This window comes from Moschus berezovskii, chromosome 2 (assembly GCF_049115385.1).
Source record: "Moschus berezovskii isolate FMDL1 chromosome 2, NW_MosBer_1.0, whole genome shotgun sequence".
NCBI lineage: Eukaryota > Metazoa > Chordata > Mammalia > Artiodactyla > Moschidae > Moschus > Moschus berezovskii.
This window is the reverse complement of record NC_142461.1, coordinates 96,353,797-96,380,288: the sequence shown is the minus strand read 5'-3', so window position 1 is coordinate 96,380,288 and position 26,492 is coordinate 96,353,797. Positions and strand designations below refer to the sequence as shown.

Below are 26,492 nucleotides of genomic sequence, written 5' to 3'. Positions count from 1 at the left end.
TAAATCCTTTTTCATAATCCTCACCACCTGATAAAACTCTAAACTTTCAAAGAGGATATACAGTAAATGGTGCAATTTTTTTTTTCATTTAATGCTTCAGATGGGTCAGAATAAAAAATGGGGCTAGATGTTTTAAAATGTTTTTGTGAATTAATTATTCCATATATAAATATGATAGTTTATTTTTCACTCTGTAAACTTTCTGTACCAGTCTTGTTTCCATCTCATTTCAACAGATTGCTAGGAAACTCTTGCAAATTATCCCCTAAACCATTAGGAAGTAATATACTATAAATGTGCTATTTTCTCCAAAGAATATAAAGATTCCACCTGGGGTAGAATATTTTTTTCTCAAAATCAACATATATTAGCTTTCAATAGAAGTAGGTATGCATGTTGAACTGTTCAACATTCTGAAGTTCAACTCTTTCGAAATCTATTCTGCGCACAAACTTCACTTTCTCTGTGCTGTTTCTTTAGCATCTCTTATTTTAAAGAGGTGTCTCATATCTCTGCTTCTTTTATCCAATTTAAAAGTGCAATTTTCACTGGACTGAGGAAAATAAAGTCTGATACCTAAAAACTAAGAAATATATCACTAGCTGCTACTATATAATAACAAATATTGTCTCAGATTTTCCAGAATAAGTGTATTTCACTTATTATACTTCCTGATAAATTTGAGTCAGTGATGATTTGGGGGGAGTGGGAAATCAAACTGGCAAAAGGTATCAGGATATTAAAACACATTTCATATTGCTTGAATGCATAATTTTAAAGAGACTATATTATATGCAAAAACTGGAGACCACAGATGCAAATAGCAAAAAACAAATAAAGTGTAAAACTCTCAGGTTGACTTTGACTATCAACAATTGAAAAAGAGCTTAGTAAATAATTTAGATATTAACAACCATTAAAATTTTTATTTGTGAAAATGTTTAATGGCATAGAAAGATACTAAGTTGATACACCAACTTTAAAAATGTGGAGAAATGTATTTGGAAAGAAATGCACTGGAAGTAAATATAACAAAATACTAAAGAACTGGCTTACTGGTGTTCTGCTTAAAAATACTTACAGATATTTTTCACATTATTTTTCAATCCGTATATCTTCTACTTATAAGAAATAAAGTTAAAATTACCTTTAAAATAGTCTCAAAATTCATTTAATGTTTTACAGCACTTCACAAGTTAAAAGCAAGGCAAGGAGGATAATATTCCATTTCAGCGTTAAGAAGAATTGGTAAATTCTCAATAGGAGGAGCTTGAAATAAAACTCAGATCCTCCAAAGCCAACTTCAATGCTCCTTCTGTCATATCATATTAGAAGGACACAGGAAATAATGTATATGAACACTATGAGTTACTCATAATAATTGTAACCCAAGTTGTTACTATGAACACTATGAGTTACTCATAATAATTGTAACCCAAGTTGTTACTAATACTATTGTTTAATTTATTTAATTTTCTTTATAAATTCCTAATTTCAATTGAGAGAAAAATACATGTATGAGATTAGATAAATGTTAACAAAAATGGACAAAGTCAAAAGTGTCAGAAATAAAAAACTCATAATGGCATTTATGCTTCATTCATTCAATATTATGCTAGCATGGATTAGAAGACAATCTAGAACTCTTGTTTAGCTTTAGAAAAATATTGAACATGGTACTCAAAGTAAGAATGAAGTCATACTAAGAATATTAATAATGACAAAATGTAAAAAAAAAAGTCCATAAAGACACAAAGGGGAAAGATAAATAGACTTGATAAATAACCCTGTAGACTTTTAATTAAGTAATCTATTTTAATCAGTGAGAAATTAAAGTAGAAACTAATATCTTTATAACTAGTTATTTAGGGTTACTTGCAGGGCATACTTCGGAGAAGGCAATGGCAAGCCACTCCAGTACTCTTGCCTGGAAAATCCCATGGATGGAGGAGCCTGGTAGGCTGCAGTCCGTGGGGTCGCTAAGGGTCGGACACGACTGAGCGACTTCACTTTCACTTTTCGCTTTCCACTTTCACACATTGGAGAAGGAAATGGCAACCCACTCCAGTGTTCTTGCCTGGAGAATCCCAGGGACGGGGGAGCCTGGTGGGCTTCTGTCTATGGGGTCACACAGAGTCAGACACGACTGAAGTGACTTAGCAGCAGCAGCAGCAGCAGGGCATACTTAAGAGATAAACACAATCAGTAAGATTAAGAGTCAGGTTCTTTTTTCAGAAGCACACACCTCTCTATCAGCTGACTTTGTTTAAATCCTGTACCTCCACTCTCTCCACTTGTGCTGGCCTTTTCCTTATCTAGTAGACTTATGGCTGATGCCAGACACTAAGCAGGTCTTGTGTGTTCAATGACTTTCAAACTCAGCCATTTTTCAGGCAGTAGCCTCTAAATCAAAGATTATAAAAGATTTAAAAGATTGTGCTATGGTTAGTTGCTCAGTCATGTCCGACTCTGCGACCCCATGGACTGTACTCTGCCAGGCTCCTTTGTCTATGGGGTTTCTCCAGGCCAGAATACTGGAGTGGGTTGCCATACCCTCCTCTAGGGGATCTTCCCAACCTAGGAATCGAACCAAGGTCTCCCACATTATAGGCGAATTCTTTACCATCTGAGCCATCAAGAAAGCCCTCTAAAAGATTATAGCCATGGAAATAAAAATATGTGAAGTCAATTAGTTGCATAAGAATACTTCTCTCACTTGTGATTGAGACACAGATCCAGAGAAATATTTCTCCAAGTTCAAGAATGAAAAATAACAGTTGATCCTCTTCCTCAAAATCAGGGAGACACACACTAAAAAAGGAACTGGGGGATTGGGCTAAACTTTCACACTGTTTCTACATGGGTAGGTTTTACTCAGTTCCTCCTGATTATGCCAAGTAGGAATATTGGACCACGGTAGGAAAATCTTACTTCTAAAGAATAGCTTGAAATTTAGATTTTTATTTTAAATATCTCATTTTAAAAACACTGGTAATTTTAATAAATGCCAAACATTACATGGGTCAAAGAAAACACATCTATAGAGCATATTTGACACACAAGTTCCTGGTTAATGACCTCTGGTTTAATAATTTGATTACCATATTTTTGTACGTATAGTTGAGATATTTCTGAAAAGGCATTTAATTTGACTACTAAAATGTCAAGGACAATTTACTGATTACAGAAAACTAAATAGAAAGAACAAAGCTGGATTATGTATGCTATTATTCCACACTCATAACTTCACAAATGCCAAGCATTTCACGAACTCTATCTATTATCAAAAAGAAAATATCAAAGACCAGAGGTTGACAATAGAATAATAAGTATAACCATCATAAACTTTACTTTAAATGCAGTATAACTAAGGTTAGGTTACAAGTTCAAGTTGTTTCTCTGTGTATGCAGATGTGTGATTGTATTTCTAAATGATGACTTAACTAGCCAATTATAGTCCCTAGAAAGTTCTGTCATAACTGACATTTTAAATGAAGCATTCTGCTAAGAAAACCAAAATTTCAACCTCATTTTAATCACTTTAGCTATTCATAATTCTGTTAATCAAGTAGAAAAAAAATTGTCTTTAACACTTACAATGATTTATCTGTTTGTATGAATGTGAGAAAAATGATCACACCTCCAAGTAATAGATTACAAGTACAGAGAAAGTTCACATTACAGCTATGCTGATGAAAATTACCTGCAGGCTGTTACAACACAGCCTGTGAATTAATTAACCTTTTGTCATAAAAATCTAGAAACTTCAGCAAAGACTAAGTTTTCTGTTTCTCTTGCTCTAGCTTCCTCACCACTGAAATACTGTTCCCTCACAGTGAAAATACTGTGCAATTACTGACGCAAACAAATAAACATACTCAGATTCCATCATTGCTCCATGTTATTATAATAAAATCACAGGAGTTGTGATTAAAACACAGCAATTTAGCTGTTTCCTCTTTTGTTTCAGTTAAAGATGAGAAACAATGGTTGATTTCTCTGTAGATCTTTAATTTTATGAATAAGACCAGCAGTTTCTTAGTATGAATATTGGCGACCTCTTAATTATGTATGTTCTGAATTTGGGAGAAAATAAGTAAAGCAGAACTTTTCCCGACATGTTAAAAAATAAGTACTCACATGCATTCTTCTAAACTTCATTTTCAAATAAATGAACACACTATCTCGATTTGAGTGTACTGGTCAAGTACTTTGATAATTTCCACTTGGGATCTGAAGCTGAGAAATCATCTAACAATAAATAAAACTATGATCTAGGGAAATAGGATTTCTAAATAAACAGTGGTAATATGAGCCATTGTATTCCTTCAAATTGTTAAAGCCAAGGATCAATAAGACATGGTGAATGCGAAGATGACAGCAAGACTTAAGAACTGCTAAATTATACTCTACATATTGATATAATAATTTCACATCCTTATGCAACTGTTTGAAAATACTTTTTATTTTTTTCTTTGATGTAATTAATATCTCAAGAGGGTTAACAGTCCCAATATTTAATTGTTAAATAGAAAGCAGTTACAGCTCTTTTCTATTAGCTTTTCTTTGAGCAAGCTTCAATTAATTCATTATATAATTAGTCTTAACAATGGATAAGCCATTCTCTCAGTAGGTTAGGAGACATTCTTGTTTAGATAATGGGTTTTATATATATATTGCTTTAAAACATTAGGGTATTTCTCTATTCTCTCTCTCTCTCTTTTGGTCATCTGTGTGTATATGCTCAGTCCTGTCCGACTCTTTGCAACCCTCTGCTGTAGCCCTCCAGGATCCTCTGCCATGGAATTTTCCAGACAAGAATACTGGAGTGGGTTGCCATCTCCTCCTCCAGAGGATGTTCCCAACCCAGGGATTGAACCCATGTCTCTTATATCTCCTGCGCTGTAGGCAAATTCTTTACCACTAAACCACTGGAAAAGTCTATCTTTCCAATCAAATGATGATTTGCTAAATTCATCTTAAAGAGCTAAACTAGTGAACTTCCTCCCCAAGTATTGCTCAGAGAATCAATTTTTAGCTGCAGGTAAGAGGTATACAACAATATGTTAAAATAAGAAGGTGATAATGCTTGTCCAGAAAACTGAACATGTATATGATAGGTATACATGTATACCTATAGATGCATATATGTATATTCTCGGTTAAGGACATACATATTTTAAGTGTAATTATTTCAAGCTAAGTAGATTCTTAAAATAATTTGGAACAAATGTTTCATAATTGTTAATATATTAAAATTTTCCAAATGTATCTTTTATTGTATCTATAGGGAAAGTAGCTCTTAAAGGTTGGAAAATTTAAATCATTTACCAAAACATTTTTGGTTAGTTCAATTTTGAGCATACCCCAGTTATAAACTACATTTAGGTAGGTATATATCTACACCTGAAGTATCAAAGCTAATACATGTTTGACACATAGAAAATTAACAATACATATACTTTGAATATAAGAATACACAGTTTCAAAAAAGAATTGGTACTCTGCCAATACTTAAATTTGTCTGTGTTGATTTAAACTAGAATTAATATTTCCATTGATTCTAGGATGATCATGCTCATGATAATACATATATGTATTTGAATAAAAAGTAGATGTCTTTGAAAGCCTTAAGAATGAATACATAGGTATATAATATTCCTTAATTGTTATAGGAATACACATGCTATGCTTTGGAAGATATGCTCCACATACCTGACAGGTAATGTTCTGTCTCCTTTCCTTCTATCCATTTCTCTTTGGGGAACAGGATACCAACGGAAATTCAGTTTCCAGTTAAAACCCCCATAAGTCATGTCTGACCCAGCCATGTATTCAAAGGTGTCATCACTGATCACATCAATGATGGGGCATACAACTGTCTTCCTGCAGAAAAATTAAAATCAACTGATTTAAAAATTATAATTTAAATGTTTCATTAGCTTCTTTAAACATCATATAGTTGATACATTGAAATTTAATTATTTTGTGACTCTAATTTGCCTTTATTGTCATGTTACCTTTTTTCTCTGTGGAATTACTTCCTTTTATTACATCTGACCGTAGTCTACTTTTATTCTATCATGTATAATCTAATCAAATATACTAATGGATCCTCAAGCTAATTTCCAAATGCATTCTAAGTACTAACTCAGCACGATGAACATGGCCTATTTTTCATTAAACGTCTCCCCAAAGCATGATTAGTAGACTGCTTTGATATTATGCAGCATTTCAGCTATAGCCCACTGAAAAGCAATGGTGTGCAGGGAGTGAAGGATGAATGATAGCAAATTCAATCTGGTAGCTTGACTCTCAAAGGCAATAGTTTAAAGAGATAACTCAGAGAAAATGTTCGTGGAAAAACAAACAAATGAAAACCCACAAAGAGAAGCAACAATAAAAACCATGATCATCAGCATAAGTAAATATTTCCTATGAAAGATACTAGGTTCATGACAATTTCTGAGTGAATTATCTTAGACAGCAGTTTACACTAACAATCTACATATTTTAAAATAGGAAAAGATAAGCAACTTCAGTCTCTGGAGTTTTATGATCCATTTTTTTCTTAAAGTAAGAAGAAGAGCCAGGAGATTTGGTATTCTTTTCTTTTTTAATTTACTTCACTGAAGTAAAGTTGATTTACAGTGTTGCTAATTTATACTATATATATCATTTTGTATAGCAAAGTGATTAAGTTATACACACATAGATTTGATATTCTTGATGGTAGCTTTTTAGGATAAGGAACTTTGCACCATGGGAGGTCATTAGGTATTCTTTTAATCCATGTTGCACTTTCTCTAGTCTACCCCTATTCCAAGCCTGTATGTTTTACTATGGTGTCAACCTTCTGTCATCTCCAAAGTAAATGTTTAAACAACTGCGCCTTGTTTATAGCCAATTCCAAAAAGTAGAGCTTGTTTTTCATATAAGATAGAAAGTAAATACACAAATATGCTCTAGAATCACCCATAGATATGGAACACAAGGAAATGTTGCCCATTATTTATTCTGGTTTTGCAACACCTGTATCACCAATGCTCAATTTCTAATTGGTCTTATATGCCATACAATTGACCGATGTCTAGAGTCCTCTGAAATTAAAAGGTTTCAAACTTTCCTGGTGACTCAGTGGTGAAGAATTCACCTGCCAAAGCCATGGACACAGGTTTGATTCCTGGTCTAGGAGGATCCCTCAGTCCATGGGCCTACTAAGCCTGTGCACCACAGCTACTGAATCAGCACTCTAGAGCCCTGGAGCCACAACTATTGAGCCCACACACAGTGACTACTGAACCCCATGTGCCTAGAGCCTGCGCTACGCAACAAGAGAAACCACTGAAATGTGAGAGGCCTACATACAGCATCTAGAGAGTAGCCTCTGCTTGCCACAACTAGAGAAAGCCCATGCACAGCAGCAAAGATTCAGTACAGCCATAAAAATAAACAAATGAATCTTTTAAAAAACAGAACTTAAAAGGTTTCACCTAGCCTTGGAAAAGCTTCTTGGTAACTCTGTTCCTTTTAAAAAAATATCTTTCTTTCTTCATTAAATGTAATCATTTAAATTACATGATGACATTAGATCTAATAACCTTCAATAGAACTTTATTATCTAGTTATGGCAACTTTAGAACATATAAGCAAGATAAGACATTCAGTTCAGTTCAGTTCAGTCGCTCAGTCGTGTCCGACTCTCCGCGACCCCATGAATCACAGCACGCCAGGTCTCCCTGTCCATCACCAACTCCACAATCTAAATATGTTGTTAGATTAAAAAATAAATGATCTATTCATGACCATAGTGAAGCAATATTATATTATCATCTCACTAAGTTGAATATGAAACACATGTTTTAAAAAGCAGCGTAATGTGTGAAAAGCTGCCAGGAAATGCATTTAAGATGTTCCAAGTTCATTTTACTTTGCCAGCCTTAGCCTCCTGTGCATACAATACACAGAATGGAAAAATGTTATTACCCATATATTACACTCAGTAGACTAAAAGGTTCCCACTGCTTTCTTCAACTGCTATGGTTCATTTTACTGACAACCTCCATCCATCTTCCTGGCAAATACCAAATCATGCCATTTATGTGATAGAGCTGCACTAGCTCACATAAAGCAGCCCCTGTCTTGGAGCCTTAATTAAAAACTTCAGTTCTAAGAAGACCTTTCTACTGTAGGTGAAATGACTATGCAAGCAAGGTGCTATGCAATGTTTTGCTATTATTTCAAACAGCAATCAGCATAATTGTCTTCACTAGGTGCTTAGGAATGATACTTATTTATCATCAATAGTTATGAATAACTGCAAGAAATCCATTTAAACTTCGTAGCATCACATGGGAAAGAATTATAGGTATCTATGAGGGTTTCTAATTTCTATAAACATTCTTCATCTTTTCAGATTTCACGATATGTCTGTATAGAATGGCAATACTATTTAAATATACATTTTTACAGCTGTGCTTTTCTTTAAATCATGATTTCATTTCAGTGGGGTGCATGAGTGTATATGAGTTTATTTTTAAGATCTTCAAGGTAGCTTTGCACTCGACTTTGATTAAGAACAGTGACTAGGTAGAGAGAAGATTGTTCTGAAAGTGGAGAGAACTAAATTGTTGTCCTCGTCATTTATAATTTCTAGGACAAGCTATTTAACTCATCTGTTCCTCCCTATCATCAGATACAGAGAAGAGTATCTTTATTATCTACCTCACAGAATGGTTGTGAAGACAAAGCTGCTTTGAAAATATATTTTGTAAAATATACTACTATTTCTGATTGGACTGATTTCCTTCACCTATAAAATGAATATTCAGAATCTTTACTGTTTGAATTGCTTGACTTTCTTAATCAAATATTCAGGTTTGACATAAATCAAGATCTTAATTAAATAAGGAGTAAGGGGACTACTTTTTTAAAAGCTAGGAAATAAACATTCTGAAAATAGCAGCTTGGGAAGAAAAGTTTTGAGGGATAGCTGTAACGGTCCTAACAAGTTCAGTCAAAATCCAGACAGACAGAGCATATGAATTCTTACCTGTCCTCCTTTATTCTTGCCAGCAAGGGCTCTAGCCATCCTAACGTGCATTCACAGTGTGCATCCAGGAAAGTTATGACTTGTCCTTTTGAAGCAGCTGCTCCTCGAAGGCGGGCACGTATTAACCCAGAGCGCTCTTCCATTCTAATAATTTTTACCGGCACTTCTAAATTTTTCACATAGTTCTCTAATGTTAACTTGAGAAAATCTGCAATGTGCAATTAAGAATTTATAAAGTTTTGAAACTCTTTTAAGACAGAGAAGGGATACTACTACCTGGATGGAAATTAAACACACAGAAGTGATGGTCAACTCCTGTCAACATGCTTTGCAGTAGGTTAAAAAAAAATACAGAGATTTAATCACTATTAGTGTACAGTTCATTATGACTCTATCACTTGGCTGACAAGGATAAGGCTACACTAGGAAATTAATATACTAGACTGTAATTTATAAACTGGGCCACATTGGCTACTGCAGTCTTCTTAAATATAAGTTATTTTTCTTTTACCTACAATAAAAAAAGAGAGCCAAATACCTACCGTGTCATATAAATGTTCATTCATATGATCAATTGAGTTGGAAAAAAAGAGCAATACTTTGGAAAGTCATTTTGGCTGATTTCTTAGGTTAGTAAGAACTAAATGGAATCATGAAGTAAACTGAAAGAGTTAGTTACTTGTTTCTGGTGTGGCACTGGATAGATATACTGAAAGAATTTGATAGGTAGTTTCAGGGTTAGTATAATTACAAGGAAAATATGGATCATAACCCTGTTATCTTTGTGAAAAAAATAAAGCTCAATAATTAAAATATATATATACAAGAAAAATAATTTTACCTCTTTCACTGGCATCATCTACCAAGATGACCTCAGAGAGCAGATAGTGTGGGGACCGATTTATAACACTGTAAACAGTTCTGAGGAGAGTGCTCCAAGCTTCGTTATGAAATACAATGACTACACTTGTGTTTGGAAGTTCATCAGGGTAGACCTTTGTCTTGCATCTGGAAGAAAGGAAAGAAGAGGGACAAGGTAATAAGTTTATTTTTCCTTCTAATCATTGCAATAAAAATATCCATTATGACACAAAATTAGACTAAAAAATCCCTTATTACAACAACACTTTATGGTTATCTAAAATTATTTTCCTTTTTATATATGTTGTGAGTATTCACTTGGCACTTTGAAAATTAAAAATGAACACTTAATAGTATTATTTGAACTATTTTTTTTAAATTTTACATTAACTCTAGGGAACAAAAAGGCATGATTTGGACACGAGTCTAAGAAAGCTAAAATAACATTATGAGACTATCAATAGAAGACCAGGTACTAAAGGAATTCATTTAGTTGATATAATTGTCTTTTTGATTAGAAAAAAGATTTATTGAATAACCCAAAAGTTCCTGAGAACATAAATAGACATATGCTCACAGGACTTTGAAGCTTGTTAAACAGATTACTTTTCTTCTAAAATCTAGTCATGTACATTTTTCATTCTGTTAAAGAATGCCATAATTCATGTCTACTGTGAGGGAAAGATGTTGGGGTCAAGATATATTTCAAAGATTCTCAAAAAAAAAAAAGAACAAAATCAGAGATGACAAAAGGGTATAGGCTTCCAGAACATCTCTTGAATGTACAGAGGAATCACCTGGAGATTGGGTAACATGCAGTTCTGGTTTAGCAGATCTAGGGTGCAGCCTGAGAATATACAGGTTATAAAATGTTTCCAGGTGATTCAGATGCTCTTGATCCCTGGAACACACGGTTAAGTGAAAGGTTGCATCATAATTGTTATTAATTTTAGAACCTGATATTTTGAAAAAAAACAAACTTAATTTTGCTGATAAATTAAAAGAAGCCCGTCACAGAGAGTTGGACTTGACTTGCCGACTAAACCATCACCATGCAGATGTTCTAGGCGGTCACTGCAATTTTAACGTGCAGGTGGCTCTCAGGCATATCCACTTGTCAACTTTTAGACATTTTTGTCACATACTGTTAAATCATTGTGATTATAGAATATTTAAAATGTCACTGGATATCCAGACAGGAATAGAAGTTTATTCACCTTACGTTACTTTTCCTGGTAATATATGCTGAAGAGCAAGAAAACTGAAATCTTTCCATAAAGTAAAATGAACCAGATACACCCTGCCACCAATAAATGACCTAATACTTGACACAAAATTAGCATCGTTAAAATTAGTCCCCTTCACAGGTGAGTGAAAAAAATCCAATAAAGTGTGGGCATCAAAGGCATGTAATAAAATAAATACCAACTATATTCCGGCAGAGACTTTAATCATTTTTTAAAACAGTCTAAAATAACACCTCCTCAGTGAATGTTCTGTAATATACCCACGAAAGAATGTACATATGTCTAACCATTTTTTCAGCATATATATATTTGAATAACATTCATTAAGTATCCACACTATATAAGACATTGTGTATATAAAAAAGTTCAAATGTTGGGTAGAACAGATAGGTTGATCAGAGTCATCTTTTCCCATTCTGGTAGCAAGATTAAAGTGGCTTCTATTAATATATGTCTCATCATCATTTGACTTGGGTTCCAGGCAGTTTATCATTAAACAAACTTAGAAAGCTGTCTTGGTAAGTCAAAGGTCCTCACCAAGATTCTCCTCAAACCTCCATTCTTCTGCCTCATCAAAACACCCCCTCACTTTCAGCATGAGAGTTGTAAAGATGACTGTCATCATCAATAAGGAAGTAAAACTGAAAAAGCAAGCTGAAATCAGTCCAACAGTCAGCAACTACTGGTTTAACCCAAGGATAATAGTCTATGAAGGCTACTTATTATCATTTGTATATAAATCATTTCTTTTAAATTAAACCTATTGCATGTTATGCTAAAAGCTAATAAAGAAAAAAGTGAACAAGATATTTATTCAACTAAATTGTTATAAAAATAAAAGCAGATACTTAGATCCAACTTCTCAACTTATTTCCATCATGCCTTATTTTTGTGGTTAAGAAAATCCACACACAAATGTTAATTTTATATTCATTATATGTGACAACATTGTAATGAACTAATTTACTAATAATGAAGCTATAATATTTTGTTTAGAGAAAATTTCCACTATGTCATTATTTAATGTAGTATAAAATAAAATGTGGTTAATATTTTATTAATTCATCCTCTTTCTCCTATGTAAACAGTTATTTCACACAAGAAACTTTGCATAATAAAATAGTTTATGGGATCATTCTTATTACACAAATTAATCATGTTCATCTCACACACTAGTAAAGTAATGCTCAAAATTCTCCAAGCCAGGCTTCAGCAATAATGTGAACCATGAACTTCCAGATGTTCAAGCTGTTTTTAGAAAAGGCAGAGGAACCAGAGATCAAATTGCCAATATCCGCTGGATCATGGAAAAAGCAAGAGAGATCCAGAAAAACATCTATTTCTGCTTCATTGATTATGCCAAAGCCTTTGACTGTGTGGATCACAATAAACTGTGGAAAATTCTGAAAGAGATGGGAATACCAGACCACCTGACCTGTCTCTTGAGAAACCTGTATGCAGGTCAGGAAGCAACAGTTAGAACTGGACATGGAACAACAGACTGGTTCCAAATAGAAAAGACGTACGTCAAGGCTGTGTATTGTCACCCTGCTTATTTAAATTATATGCAGAGTACATCATGAGGAACTCTGGGCTGGAGGAAGCACAAGCTGGAATCAAGATTGCCAAGAGAAATATCAATAACCTCAGATATGCAGATGACACCACCCTTATGGCAGAAAGTGAAGAGGAGCTAAATAGCATCTTGATAAAAGTGAAAGAGGAGAGTGAAAAAGTTGGCTTAAAGCTCACCATTCAGAAAACTACGATCATGGCATCTGGTCCCATCACTTCATGGGAAATAGATGGGGAAACAGTGGAAGCAGTGTCAGACTTTATTTTTTTTTTGGCTCCAAAATCACTGCAGATGGTGACTGCAGCCATGAAATTAAAAGACAGTTACTCCTTGGAAGGAAAGTTATGACCAAGCTAGACAGCATATTAAAAAGCAGAGGCATTACTTTGCCAACAAAGGTCCGTCTAGTCAAGGCTATGGTTTTCCCATTGTTCATGTATGGATGTGAGAGTTGGACTGTGAAGAAAGCTTAGTGCCGAAGAATTGATGCTTTTGAACTGTGGTGTTGGAGAAAACTCTCAAGTGTCCCTTGGACTGCAAGGAGATCCAACCAGTCCATTCTAAAGGAGATCAGTCCTGGGTGTACATTGGAAGGACTGATGCTGAAGCTGAAACTCCAATACTTTGGCCACCTCATGCAATGAGTTGACTCACTGGAAAAGAGTCTGATGCTGAGAGGGATTGGGAGCAGGAGGAGAAGGGGATGACAAAGGATGAGATGGCTTGATGGCACTACCGATTCAATGGACATGAGTTTGGGTAAACTCTGGGAGTTAGTGATGGACAGGGAGGCCTGGTGTGCTGCGATTCATGGGGTCGCAAAGAGTCGGACACGACTGAGCGACTGAACTGAACTGATGTCTGTTTATCCAGTTACTCAAGCATACAAATATATACGAACAAGAGTTTTTTATTTTTATAATTTTTAATGGATTTATGATACACTGAAATGGAATTATTGCCTATAATTCTTCAAACCTCTTGTCACCAAAGGTAAAATACATCATTATTTTATGCACTACTAGGAAAGAAAAATGTTGTCAAACCATAATAAACTGCTTTGTTATCTTGAATAAGATCTATTCAATATCTAAAGCCTATAGAAAAAGTTCTCAAATTTATTTTGACATAGATTCCTATCAATATTTTAAGCTTGCTTATACATCAGTCACACTAGTTTCTTATTGCTTTGAAATTTCTTTCATCTATTCTAAAGGGATTTCTCTAGTTTTGGGTTGTATTGCTAAACAAACGAGAGACATACATTTAGCATATATCTCAGTAACAAAATATTAATACAAAACAATTTTATCTTGTGAGTATCCTCCTTGGTACTATAAAACTGTGCTTGCAAACTTTTATTGGCAAAGGAAATCTTGACAAAATTCAGATTCTGATTCAGTAGATCTGCTATGGGAATAAGGTTGTGAATTTCTAGTAAGACTCCGGGCAAAATGGACACTGCTGGCCCTGAGTTGACATAATAAGCAATTGATAATAAGGCTATCAATCAGCTGTTGATAAGCAAGAGATACTGTAGTTACTGCTCAAATGCTAAACATTGGCTTCATCTTATGAAATTCCATTTTTGCCACTGTTTCCTTCCTTTCTTTTCATACTGTAACATTTTGTTTCACTAACGAATCATATTGCAATCTTTCTAAAGAATATTGAATGACAGACTCCACACACAGAATATAAATAGTGCACATAACTTAGTTGAAACTTGATTATGTGAACAGCATTACCACACTCACACAAGCTTAGGGAACATTCCCTGCATGACAACTATAACTAACCATTGACTATAAAACTCATCCGGAGTGAGACACATGAAAGGTAAAAAGTGTACACTTAAAACATGTAAATACAGTAATTTTTTCTTTAGCCATAGAAAAGTACTTAAAGTAGTGTTTGATTTTTTTAGTTTTTAAAAAAATGTTTTTAGTATCAAAGCTGGAAGAGTTTTTAAGTCAGTGATTTTTCCAGAAAAAAATTAAAAACAAGGAAAATACAACAAGGAACCTATATAATGGGATTGGGGGAAGGTACTTAAAATAATTCTGTAGTTTTGACTTCTCTAATGATCATTTAAGTGTATGCTTTTTACCTTTCATGTGTCTTACTCAGGATGAGTTTCATAGTTGATGGTTAGTTACAGTTGTCATGTAGGCAATATTCCCTAATCTCCTTATGCTGGGAAAGACTGAAGGCAGGAGGAGAAGGGGACAACAGAGGGTGAGATGCTTGGATGGTATCACTGACTCATTGGACACAAATTTGAGAAAGCTACTGGAGATGGTGAAGGACAGGGAAGTCTGACGTGCTGCAGTCCATGGGGTCGCAAAAAGTCGGACACAACTGAGTGACTAAACAACAACAGGAAGAATTTTACCAATTCAGGTTTTATCTCCCTTGCATAATCAGATTAAAATGTTGTGCTGCAGTCCATGTGGTCACAAACAGTCGGATGTGACTGGGCAACTGAATGATGTACTCTGAAATGTTTGGTAGACATTGCTTGATCTACACAGCAGAGTGGGCTTCCCAGGTAATGCCAGTAGTAAAGAATCTGCCTGCCAATGCAGGAGCCACAGGAAACACCAGTTCAGTTCCCAAGTCGGGAAGATTCCTGCAGGAGGAAATGACAACCCACTTCAGTATTCTTGCCTGGAGAATTCCAAGGACAGAGGAACCTGGTTTGCTACAGTCCTTGGAATTGCAGAGTCAGACACGACTGAGCATGCATGACACACAGCAGAGTAAAGCTCAGAATCTCCAAAAGGTGGAATCGGAAAGGACTTTCAAAGTTGACTGGACTGGGAAGCCTCGCAGGCTACAGTCCATGGGGTCACAAAGAGTCAGATATACCAGAGCAACTAACACTTTCACTTTTCCAAGTTGACTAATTCAAATATTTATTTCACAGGATACAAATCTCAAGTCACAGAGCTACTTTAATACCCTGCATCAGTTCAGTTCAGTTCAGTTCAGTTCAGTTCAGTTCAGTCGCTCAGTCGTGTCCGACTCTTTGCGACCCCATGAATCACAGCATGCCAGGCCTCCCTGTCCATCACCAACTTCCGGAGTTCACTCAAACTCATGTCCACAGAGTCGGTGATGCCATCCAGCCATCTCATTCTCTAGTAATAAATGATATTGCTAATAAAATAATTTATGATTTAATAATATTAGTAACAGTAATTTCTGCTCCATAACATATACTAGATCAAATGTCTTAAATGATATTGTAGGTGTCTGAAAAAAATTTCTATGCATTTAAAAAAATAATTTATATATTTATAAATATATATGTTTATAAAAAAAGAAGTAGATTCCCTAGGATCATTTTATTAAAACTAAGTATAGAAAGTCAGCTATCACTGAAATTATGTACTGCTGCTGCTGCTGCTAAGTCACTTCAGTCGTGTCCGACTCTGTGTGACCCCATAGACGGAAGCCCACCAGGCTCCCCTATCCCTGGGATTCTCCAGGCAAGAACACTGGAGTGGGTTGCCATTTCCTTCTCCAATGTGTGAAAGTGAAAAGTGAAAGTGAAGTCGCTCAGTCGTGTCCAACCCTTAGCGACCCCATGGACTGCAGCCTACCAGGCTCCTCCATCCATGGGATTTTCTAGGCAATAGTACTGGAGTGGCTTGCCATTGCCTTCTCCGGAAATTATGTACATATGGATCAAATACTCTTAGCAATCTGTCTTTTGAAGACATTATTTTTCTTTTATGTAAACATCTAAATAGAATTGGAGAATTTGACATAACTGTGAGAGCACAACATATATGTAATTAACTTTGACAGTACACGTGTCAGACTGCAATAGCAATTTTAATCAATTTGAAAGATATTTGATCCCCAATACTCAAATTGTGCTCCTGAAATCTGGTATTCCAACAAGATCATAAGCTTGATTCTAGCAGAATTTCATATTTGCACTATATTTTGACATTCTAAATCTATAATACTTGAAAGAAAATCAAAGTTTATTTCCTTTTAATTCCATAATTATCTGTCACTCTAAATCTTGGCTGCACATCAGAATCATCCCATAAGCATGAAAAAAAAAATACTGGTATGTGGGTTTTAGCCAGAGTTTCTGATTTAGATGTCTGGGGTGTGACTACGGGTAATAAGATTAAAAAGAAATCTCTCCTGGGCATTTGAATGTGCAGCCAAAACTGAGATCAGTTACCCAAATTTATTTAACAGAACCACTGATATGACATACATATATACACCAACATTTTGCTTACATCAACAGTTTAAAATATAATATATAAGGTTAGTATCTTTTTCTATGTTTATATGAACTAAGTCACTATTTCCTTTCACTATAAATACTGGAGTCAGAAAGTCTCTACTTCATTTACAATCTCCTCTGTCATCTGGATATATACTAATGCTTATCCAGTTTATTGTGCATCAGCTGTTGACTTGTAAATGTAGGAGAAATAAATGCAACTGCTCTTCTTTGGAGAGAATATAGTGATAGAATCACATTTCCTCCATGTGGAACATGGAAATACAATGAGATAGTGTTCCTATTTACCATCTTTCCCCTTGGCTATGTCCACATTAGAGAAACATAGATTGTTACAATTTGATTTTATCCTTTTCAAAGCTATATTGATGTTTTCAGATAAGCTACTGAACACAACACACCACATCAAAGAAAGAAAAATTGACTATAAGATTAGAATGTGAAATCACAAAAGATCCATAATTACACAGTGGTTTAGTTAGACACAATCCATTTAGGACTCCAGACAAAGGCTGTCAACACTGTAGTTTGCATGACTTGTTGAAATGTGGCTCAGTGAGTCAGTGGCTACTTTTAACTGGCTCAAACAAAGAAGATTAATAACAGTAATTTAAAATGAAGATTTACAATACAATTGCTCTCTATATTTCTTATGTTTAAGAGCTGTAGGAATTGTACTGAGCCTTTCAGAATTATGGGTGGTTTCAATATTTCCCAATTCCTTAACATTTATATTCACAGAAAGAAATTTCATCATTTTCCAATGCATCCATGCAACAAAAGCCTGGTTAACAGGAAAGTGATTCTTTCATAACTGAAAGCTTCCAGCCTCAAGTAAAATGAAGCACTTAATTTTGCCAGGTCTCCTATAGGTTTTTTTGTATATACATTGTGTTAAACCTTCCAAAAGTTAAGTTCCTTTAAGTCACAATTACTTGACTAATTAAAAAATTTTTTTTACAAAGTGTTAGTCACTCAGTTGTATCTGACACTTTGTGATCCTGTGGAATGTAGCCGGCTAGACTCCTCTGTCCATGGAATTCTCCAGGCAGAATACTGGAGTGAGTAGCCATTCCCTTCTCCAGGGGATCTTCCCAATCTAGGGAGAAAATTAAGGTCTCCTTCATTGAAGGCAGATTCTTTACCATATGAACCACCAAGGAAGTTGATAAACATTTGCCACAAACACCTTGTTATAAATTCAGGTAGACTTGGGTTCCCCAGGTGGTGCTAGTGGTAAAGAACCTGCCTGCTGATGCAGGAGGCATAAGAGACACGGGTTTGACCCCATGGTTGGGAAGGTCCCTTGAAGGAGGGTATGGCAAACCACTTCAGTGTTCTTGCCTGGAGAATCCCCTGAACAGAGGTGCCTGGAGGGCTATAGTCCATAGGGTCACAAAGAATCGGATGTGACTGAAGTGACTTAGCACAAAGCATGAACAGACCTTGTATTCATCCTTGGCCTATTTGCTGTCATATCTATTCCTTGCTCCTGTTTTCTATGATGTATTGGGGTGGGCATAAACTACTAAGCAGAACTTTTTCCCAGGACCCATCTGCTTGTTGGTTTCTGTTTGAAACATGCCATGAGGACACTGGGTGGGAAATGCTAGGCAGGAAAAAGGAGGAACTTCTTTCCCTCTACTTCCCTAATCCCAGAGAAGACTCCTCAGCTCCCTTCTGCAGTGTTGCACTTCATATATGCCTCAATCATTTTCCTCATTATACTCTTTCACAATAAATACAACTAATACAATAGACTAGGGGATTTTTTAAAAAGAGGAGGTTAATCTCATTTGTCTCTGTCTCTTCAGAAGGTAGTATTCTGCAAGTCACAAAATATATTTAATAAGATGTTGGTGAATGAAAACTTGATGAGGCAGGCTATTGTATTAATCACCAGATTGATTTCCCAATCATAATTCTATACTATTATAATCTGTACTAGAGGTGTAGAAATGCCAAGATTTCTACATCATTTTTATATTTTCAGTTGGTTTTGTTTTTCAAGCTTGTAGAGCCAGGACAAAAAAATGAGTCAGGATTAGGGAAGGGAAAGGATTCAAGAAAATTGGTCTACAAGTCATTCTATTATAACACATTCCTCTAGAACATAAGTGGCATCATTCTATTTTGATATATATGAGAAGGCTCTGTGTCTGGAAATTCTATGTTTACATCTTCATTTTGCCATTCAGGATCTATGAGCAAACTCTTGAAGTTTCAGTTTTGTCATCACCTAAATTTGAGTAAAACTGCTTGCTATATCTATATTCTGGGTTTTTTGATGAAATGAATGAAATCATTAAGGAGCTTTTGAACTGTGGTGCTGGAGAAGACTACTGAGAGTCCCTTGGACTGCAAGGAGATCCAACCAGTCCATTCTAGAGGAGATCAATCCTAGGTGTTCATTGGAAGGACTGATGCTAAAGCTGAAACTCCAATACTTTGGCCACCTCATGCAACGAGTTGACCCACTGGAAAAGACTCTGATGCTGGGAGGGATTGGGGGTGGGAGGAGAAGGGGACGACAGAGAATAAGGTGGCTGGATGGCATCACCAACTCTGTGGACATGAGTTTGAGCAAACTCCGGGAGTTGGTGATGGACAGCAAGGCTTGGCGTGCTGTGATTCATGGGGTCGCAAAGATTCGGACACGACTGAGCGACTGAATTGAACTGAACTGAACTGAATTTTTATTATACTGTTCATGACAGTGTGAAAGTGCAAAATGATAGGATACTGAAAGAGGAACTGCCCAAGTGAGTAGGTGCCCAATATGCTACTGGAGATCATTGGAGAAATAACTCCAGAAAGAATGAAGGGATAGAGCCAAAGCAAAATCAGTACGCAGTTGTGGATGTGACTGGTGATAGAAGCAAGTTCCAATGATGTAAAAAGCAATATTGCATAGGAACCTGGAATGTTAGGTCCATGAATCAAGGCAAATTGGAAGTGGTCAAACAGGAGATGGCAAGAGAGAACGTGGACATTCTAGGAATCAGTGAACTAAAATGGACTGGAATGGGTGAATTTAACTCAGATGACCATTATATCTACTACTGTGGGCAGGAATCCCTTAGAAGAAATGGAGTAGCCATCATGGTCAACAAGAGTCTGAAATGCAGTACTTGGATGCAATCTTAAAAATGACAGAATGATCTCTGTTCTTTTCCAAAGCAAACCATTCAATATCACAGTGATCCAAGCCTACGCCTCAACCAGTACCACTGAAGAAGCTGAAGTTGAATGGTTCTATGAAGACCTAAAAGACTTTTTAGAACTAACACCCAAAAAAGATGTCCTTTTCATCATAGGGGACTGGAATGCAAAAAGTAGAAAGTCAAGAAACACCTGGGGCAACAGGCAAATATGGCCTTGGAATATGGAATGAAGCAGGGCAAAGGCTAATAGAATTTTGCCAAGAGAATGCACTGGTCATAGCAATCACCCTCTTCCAACAACAGAAGAGAAAACTCTACACATGGACATCACGAGATGGTCAACACCGAAATCAGACTGATTATATTCTATGCAACCAAAGATGGAGAAGCTGTATACAGTTAGCAAAACAAGAGTGGCTCAGATCATGAACTCCTTATTGCCAAATTCAGACTTAAATTGAAGAAAGTAGGAAAAACCACTTGACCATTCAGATATGAACTAAATCAAATCCCTTACGATTATACAATGGAAGTGAGAAATAGATTTAAGGGACTAGATCTGATAGAGTGCCTGATGAACTCTGGACGGAGGTTCGTGACATTGTACAGGAGACAGGGATCAAGACCATCCCCATGGAAAAGAAATGCAAAGAAGCAAAATGGCTGTCTGGGGAGGCCTTACAAATAGCTGTGAAAAAAAAGAAGGGAAAAGCAAAGGAGAAAAGGAAAGGTATAAGCATATGAATGCAGAGTTCTAAAGAATAGCAAGGAGAGATAAGAAAGCCTTCCTCAGTGATCAATGCAAAGAAATAGAGGAAAACAACAGAATAGGAAATACTAGAGATCTCTTCAAGAAAATAGGAGATACCAAAGGAACACTTCATGCAAAGAAGGGCTTGATAAAGGACAGAAATGATAGGGACCTAACAGAAGCAGAAGATATTAACAAGAGGTTGCAAGTATACACAGAAGAACTGTACAAAAAAGATCTTCATGACACAGATAATCACCATGGTGTGATCACTCACCTAGAGCCAGACATACTGGAATGTGAAGTCATATGGGCCTTCGAAAGCATCACTAGGAACAAAGCTACTGGAGGTGATGGAATTCCACTTGAGCTATTTAAATCCTAAAAGATGATGCTGTGAAAGTGCTGCACTCAATATGCCAGCAAATTTAGAAAACTCAGCAGTGGCCACAGGACTGGAAAAGGCCAATTTTCATTCCAATCACAAAGAAAGACATTGCCAAAGAATGCTGAAACTACCACACAATTGCACTCATCTCACATGCTAGTCAAGTCATGCTCAAAATTCTCCAAGCCAGGCTTCAGCAGTATATGAACCATGAACTTCCAGATGTTCAAGCTGGTTTTAGAAAAGGCAGAGGAAAAAGAGATCAATTTGCAAACATGTGCTGGATCATCAAAAAAGCAAGAGAGTTCCAGAAAAACATCTATTTCTGCTTTATTGACTATGCCAAATCCTTTGACTCTGAGGATCACAATAAACTGTGGAAATTCTTCAAGAGATGGGAATAGCAGACCACCTGACCTGCCTCTTGGAAACCTATATACAGGTCAGGAAGCAACAGTTAGAACTGGACATGGAACAACAGACTGGTTCCAAATAGGAAAAGGAGCATGTCAAGGCTGTATATTGTCACCCTGCTTATTTAACTTGTATGCAGAGTACATCATGAGGAACGCTGGTCTGGAAGAAGCACAAGCTGGAATCAAGATTGCTGGGAGAAATATCAATAACCTCAGATATGCAGATGACACCACCCTGATGGAAAAAATTGAAGAAGAACTAAAGAGCCTCTTGACGAAAGTGAAAGAGGAGAGTGAAAAAGCTGACTTAAAGCTCAACATTCAGAAAACAAAGATCATGGCATCTGGTCCCATCACTTCATGGAAAATAGATGGGGAAACAGTGTGAACAGTGTCAGACTTTATGTTTTTGGGCTCCAAAATCACTGCGGATGCTGATTGCAGCCATGAAATTAAAAGATGCTTACTCCTTGGAAGGAAAGTTATGACCAACGTAGATAGCTATTAGAAAGCTGAGACATTACTTTGCCAACAAAGGTCGGTCTATTCAATGCTACAGTTTTTCCAGTGGTCATGTATGGATGTGAGAGTTGGACTATAAAGAAAGCTGAGCACCGAAGAATTGATGCTTTTGAACTGTGGTGTTGAAGAAGCCTCTTAATAGCTTCTTGGACTGCAAGGAGATCCAACCAGTCGATTCTAAAGTACATCAGTCCTGGGTGTTCATTTGAAGGACTGATGATAAAGCTGAAACTACTTTGGCCATCACACGCAAAGAATTGATTCATTGGAAAGAGACTCTGATGCTGGGAGGGATTGAAGGCAGGAGGAGAAGGGGACGATAGAAGATGAGATGGCTGGACGGCATCACCGACTCGATGGACATGAGTTTGAGTGAACTCCGGGAGTTGGTGATGGACAGGGAGGCTCGGCATGCTGCGATTCATGGGGTCACAAAGAGTCAGTCATGACTGAGCGTCTGAAATGAAGTGAACTGAATTTTTATAATATTCTTATATTATAAAGCAGTATATACAAGATGGGCTTCCCTGGTCTCAGATGGTAAAATATCTGCCTGCAGTGCAGGAGACCCAGGTTTGATCCCTGGGTCAAGAAGACCCCTTGGAGAATGTAATAGCAACCCACTGCAGTATTATGCCTGGAGAATTCCAAGGACAGAGGAGCCTAGCAGGCTACAGTCTATGGAATCACAAAGAACTGGATATGACTGAGTGACTAACACTCACATATATGAGATATTAAGGTAAGGTCTTACAATTACTTGGCTCAGCCTTACTGCTGGTAGGATTCTGATCACAGCCATTTTAACTTGTCTTTTATTCTTAGTTTCTGTGCCCAGCATCTGTTTTATTCTTTACTTTCAATGCAGTTTCAATAGGTTTAGTGCCTAGACCATCCTGGCTTGAAAACTGTTTTACTTCTTTGTCCATTGTAGCATGTGGAGGAAAGGTCCTGCCTCTTTCCCATTTAGTTCTTTAAAGTCATTTATTGTAATCTGAAATTTTTGTGGCTGGCTGTGGCAGTCTGTTATTAAATCTTCCTGCTTCCTTACCTTAATCTCTGCTTATTATTTTCTGCTAGAAGATCTCTAAAGATGAATTTCTGCTGAGATCTCTGCTTGTTGCCTGCTCTTCAATATCCATGAGTTAAGTCTGTTCACTTGTGTTCCCTCCTATTACTGGAATAGCTAAAGCTAAATACTCAAAGCTGGAATAGCTCCCCACTACTTCCTTCACCCTATAGTGAATCTAATTATCAAAACTTGCATTCCTCATCTAGGGTTAGGCCATCTCCTCCTGTAGTCAAACCCTGATTAAAAAAAGAAAAAGCATCATCATAATAAAGAAGTACTAAGCAGCAAACATTTATTGAACACTTAATTACATAGCAGACATTGTACTACATGTTTTCTATGGATCATCTCATTTGACCTTGACAACGAACTGAAATCTGCAATGACACAGGTTAAATATCAGAACTAAGAGAAAGCTATGAACTTATAGTTTCATGCTTCAAAAAACTTCCAGAAAATAAATCTATTCAAACAATTAATTGGTCAAAATATTCCCTTATTAAGGAGACTAGGTTGTTTCGTTCTCAGAACAATATATATCATAACACAGAGAGACTGCTTGCTTATCAACTGACCTGAAAACTTTCCCCTCAATATAACCACCAGTAATAAATTACTACATCACACATTGATGTCAACTTCAAATTCACATTTACCAAGAGCACTGCCAATGACTGAACAACAATGGCATTTGCCATCTGCCTCTGTGGAGACTGAAGCCCTGGCTGCTACAGCTATTGACCTTCAACAACCCCTGAGGGAGTTCAGGGCAGAGTGAGGCACTCTGTGCTCCAGGGGCAGGGAATCTGATGGGACAGGTCTTTAGATGGTTGGATGTTTTTAGGAACAGATTTTATGATCTCAATCCTTGCATCTCCTCATATCTAGAGAAACACTAAATCACTTCATGGTGACATCAGATCCTCATGACTAACAAAAAACCTTTTGCAAAATAAGTGCTTAATGGTATTGAACTCCCCTTTCTCTAAAACTTTATATATTGACCTTCCCTTCTCAGAGCTATCTGAGACGCTGTCTCCCAGGCTGCAGTCCTCACTTTGCCCCAAATAAAACTTAACTCTCAACTTTTGCATCTTTTTAGTTGACACTAACCAGTAGCCATGAAATTAAAAGACGCTTACTCCTTGGAAGGAAAGTTATGACCAAACTTGATAGTATATTAAAAAGCAGAGACATTACTTTGCCAACAAAGGTCCGTCTAGTCAAGGCAATGGTTTTTCCCGTGGTCATGTATGGATGTGAGAGTTGGACTGTGAAGAAGGCAGATCGTTGAAGAATCGATGCTTTTGAACTGTGGTGTTGGAGAGGACTCTTGAGAGTCCCTTATACTGCAAGGAGATCCAACCAGTCCTTTCTAAAGGAAATCAATCCTGGATGTTCATTGGAGGGACTGATGCTAAAGCTGAAACTGCAATACTTTGGCCACCTCATGCGACGAGTTGACTCACTAGAAAAGACTCTGATGCTGGGAAAGGTTGGGGGCGGGAGGAGAAGGGGACAACGGAGAATGAGATGGCTGGATGGCATCACCGACTCTGTGGACATGAGTTTGAGTGTACTCTGGGAGTTGGTGATGGCCAGGGAGGCCTGGTGTGCTGTGATTCATGGGGTCGCGGAGAGTCGGACACGACTGAGCGACTGAACTGAACTGAACTGAACAGGAAATGTGCTCAGTTTATGGATTAGAGGATAATATAGGCACTAGATCTTAGGATGAAAGTGGTAATTGAAAGTGATACACGGGGTCAGGCAAAATGTAAAACAAATTTTTCAACTAGAATTAGGGCCACAACTAGGTTTATACTTTGTGTGGTTAGAAAAGTGTGTGAGTCCTGGACAGTGCAATCATGCCACCACAAACGTAAAAGCAAATTAGGCTTTTGTGCCCAGAAAGAGGCCCTCTTTCTTCCAGTGAGACATAGCCCTCACCAAGGTACACAACATTGTTAGAAGACTGAATCACTCCCTCCTTCAGGTGGGTGACTGTGCAGTGCGCACAATGGACCACCCGACAGGGGCGCCCTAAGCCTTGAAATATTTCACATATCCTGATTTACAGAGATGATTAGTTCTATTCTCAGAAGCACAGTTGTATCTTTAGAACTGGGGATAGAATGAATAGTGGGGCAGAAAAGCAGACAGGTAATTGTATTTTATTTGAATGGGGTCAATGTGGAGAGCCTATCTATGTGGAGTAAAGTATGTGGGCTTTGTGAGAATTCATTTTTTTCACTTTGGTGTAGACAGTGTTTTCATTTATTTCTAGCTTTCTCTACTATTAGGCACTTTATATCTATATATCCATCTATATTTACTTATACGTTATACTCAATAATACTCCATGAAATTAAACATCATAGATTTCTAACACTAAAGAAATGCTTCAGGAAACAATTATAAGTTGTTCCCCTACCACAGAACTTAAACACCATGTTTTATATTTTTACAAAAATATTTTAAATCCATGAATGAGAACAAAATTAAGATCAAAGTCTCATGTGTGAAACAAGTGAAGAAATCAAACAGAAACCAAGCTTCATTATCTACTAAAATAAAAAAAACATCAAATAGCAATGGCAAGGCTTAATCATTGACAAATTAAGTATCAATTAAAAGACTACACACATCATGAATTTCTTTTCTATTTTCAGACCCATTTTAAAATAAGAAATACTTCCTTTTCTCTCTATATTATTTCTCATTAAGTACAGCCATTTCTATCAATGGCAACAATATGCACATCATTTTGGGAGAAGAGAGTTTTGTCTGATTTTTCCACAGCTTTAGACTCAGGTCACCATTTGGGGGTAAGAGTACAACTGAAGAAATATATTGTAATTCATAGTGCATCATAACAGGAGGCTCATGATGCTGATTTATGTTATTACTTATATTAATGCTGACCACTTGAATAGGGTGGAGTCTGCCAGGTTTCCCTAATGTATGGTGCTTTCCTATTGTAACAATAAGTATCTTGTGAGGAGACTACTTGAGATTTTGTAAAATGTTTTATCTTTATCAAAATTTAACTCCTAATTATATCAACCAAGTCTATAATATACATGCATATTTTTCACATATTTCAAGGTGTGGTCCCAGTAAATTTCTAGGTATAACATAGCTGATTTAAAGGTAAATGCAGACAC

The 26,492-nt window shown here is 36.5% G+C and overlaps 1 protein-coding gene across 2 annotated transcripts in view; it reads right to left on the bottom strand.

Moving 5' to 3' along the window:
- GALNT13 (polypeptide N-acetylgalactosaminyltransferase 13) overlaps positions 1 to 26,492 on the bottom strand; it is a 663,623-nt gene that overhangs the window by 258,380 nt on the left and 378,751 nt on the right. For both annotated transcript variants that reach the window (XM_055398323.2, XM_088829452.1), the window contains exons 4-6: positions 9,894 to 10,060; positions 9,053 to 9,260; positions 5,716 to 5,886 (exon numbers count right to left, since the gene is read on the bottom strand). In XM_055398323.2, the coding sequence (XP_055254298.1) occupies positions 5,716 to 5,886; positions 9,053 to 9,260; positions 9,894 to 10,060 (546 nt within the window). The remainder of the gene's footprint in view (positions 1 to 5,715; positions 5,887 to 9,052; positions 9,261 to 9,893; positions 10,061 to 26,492) is intronic.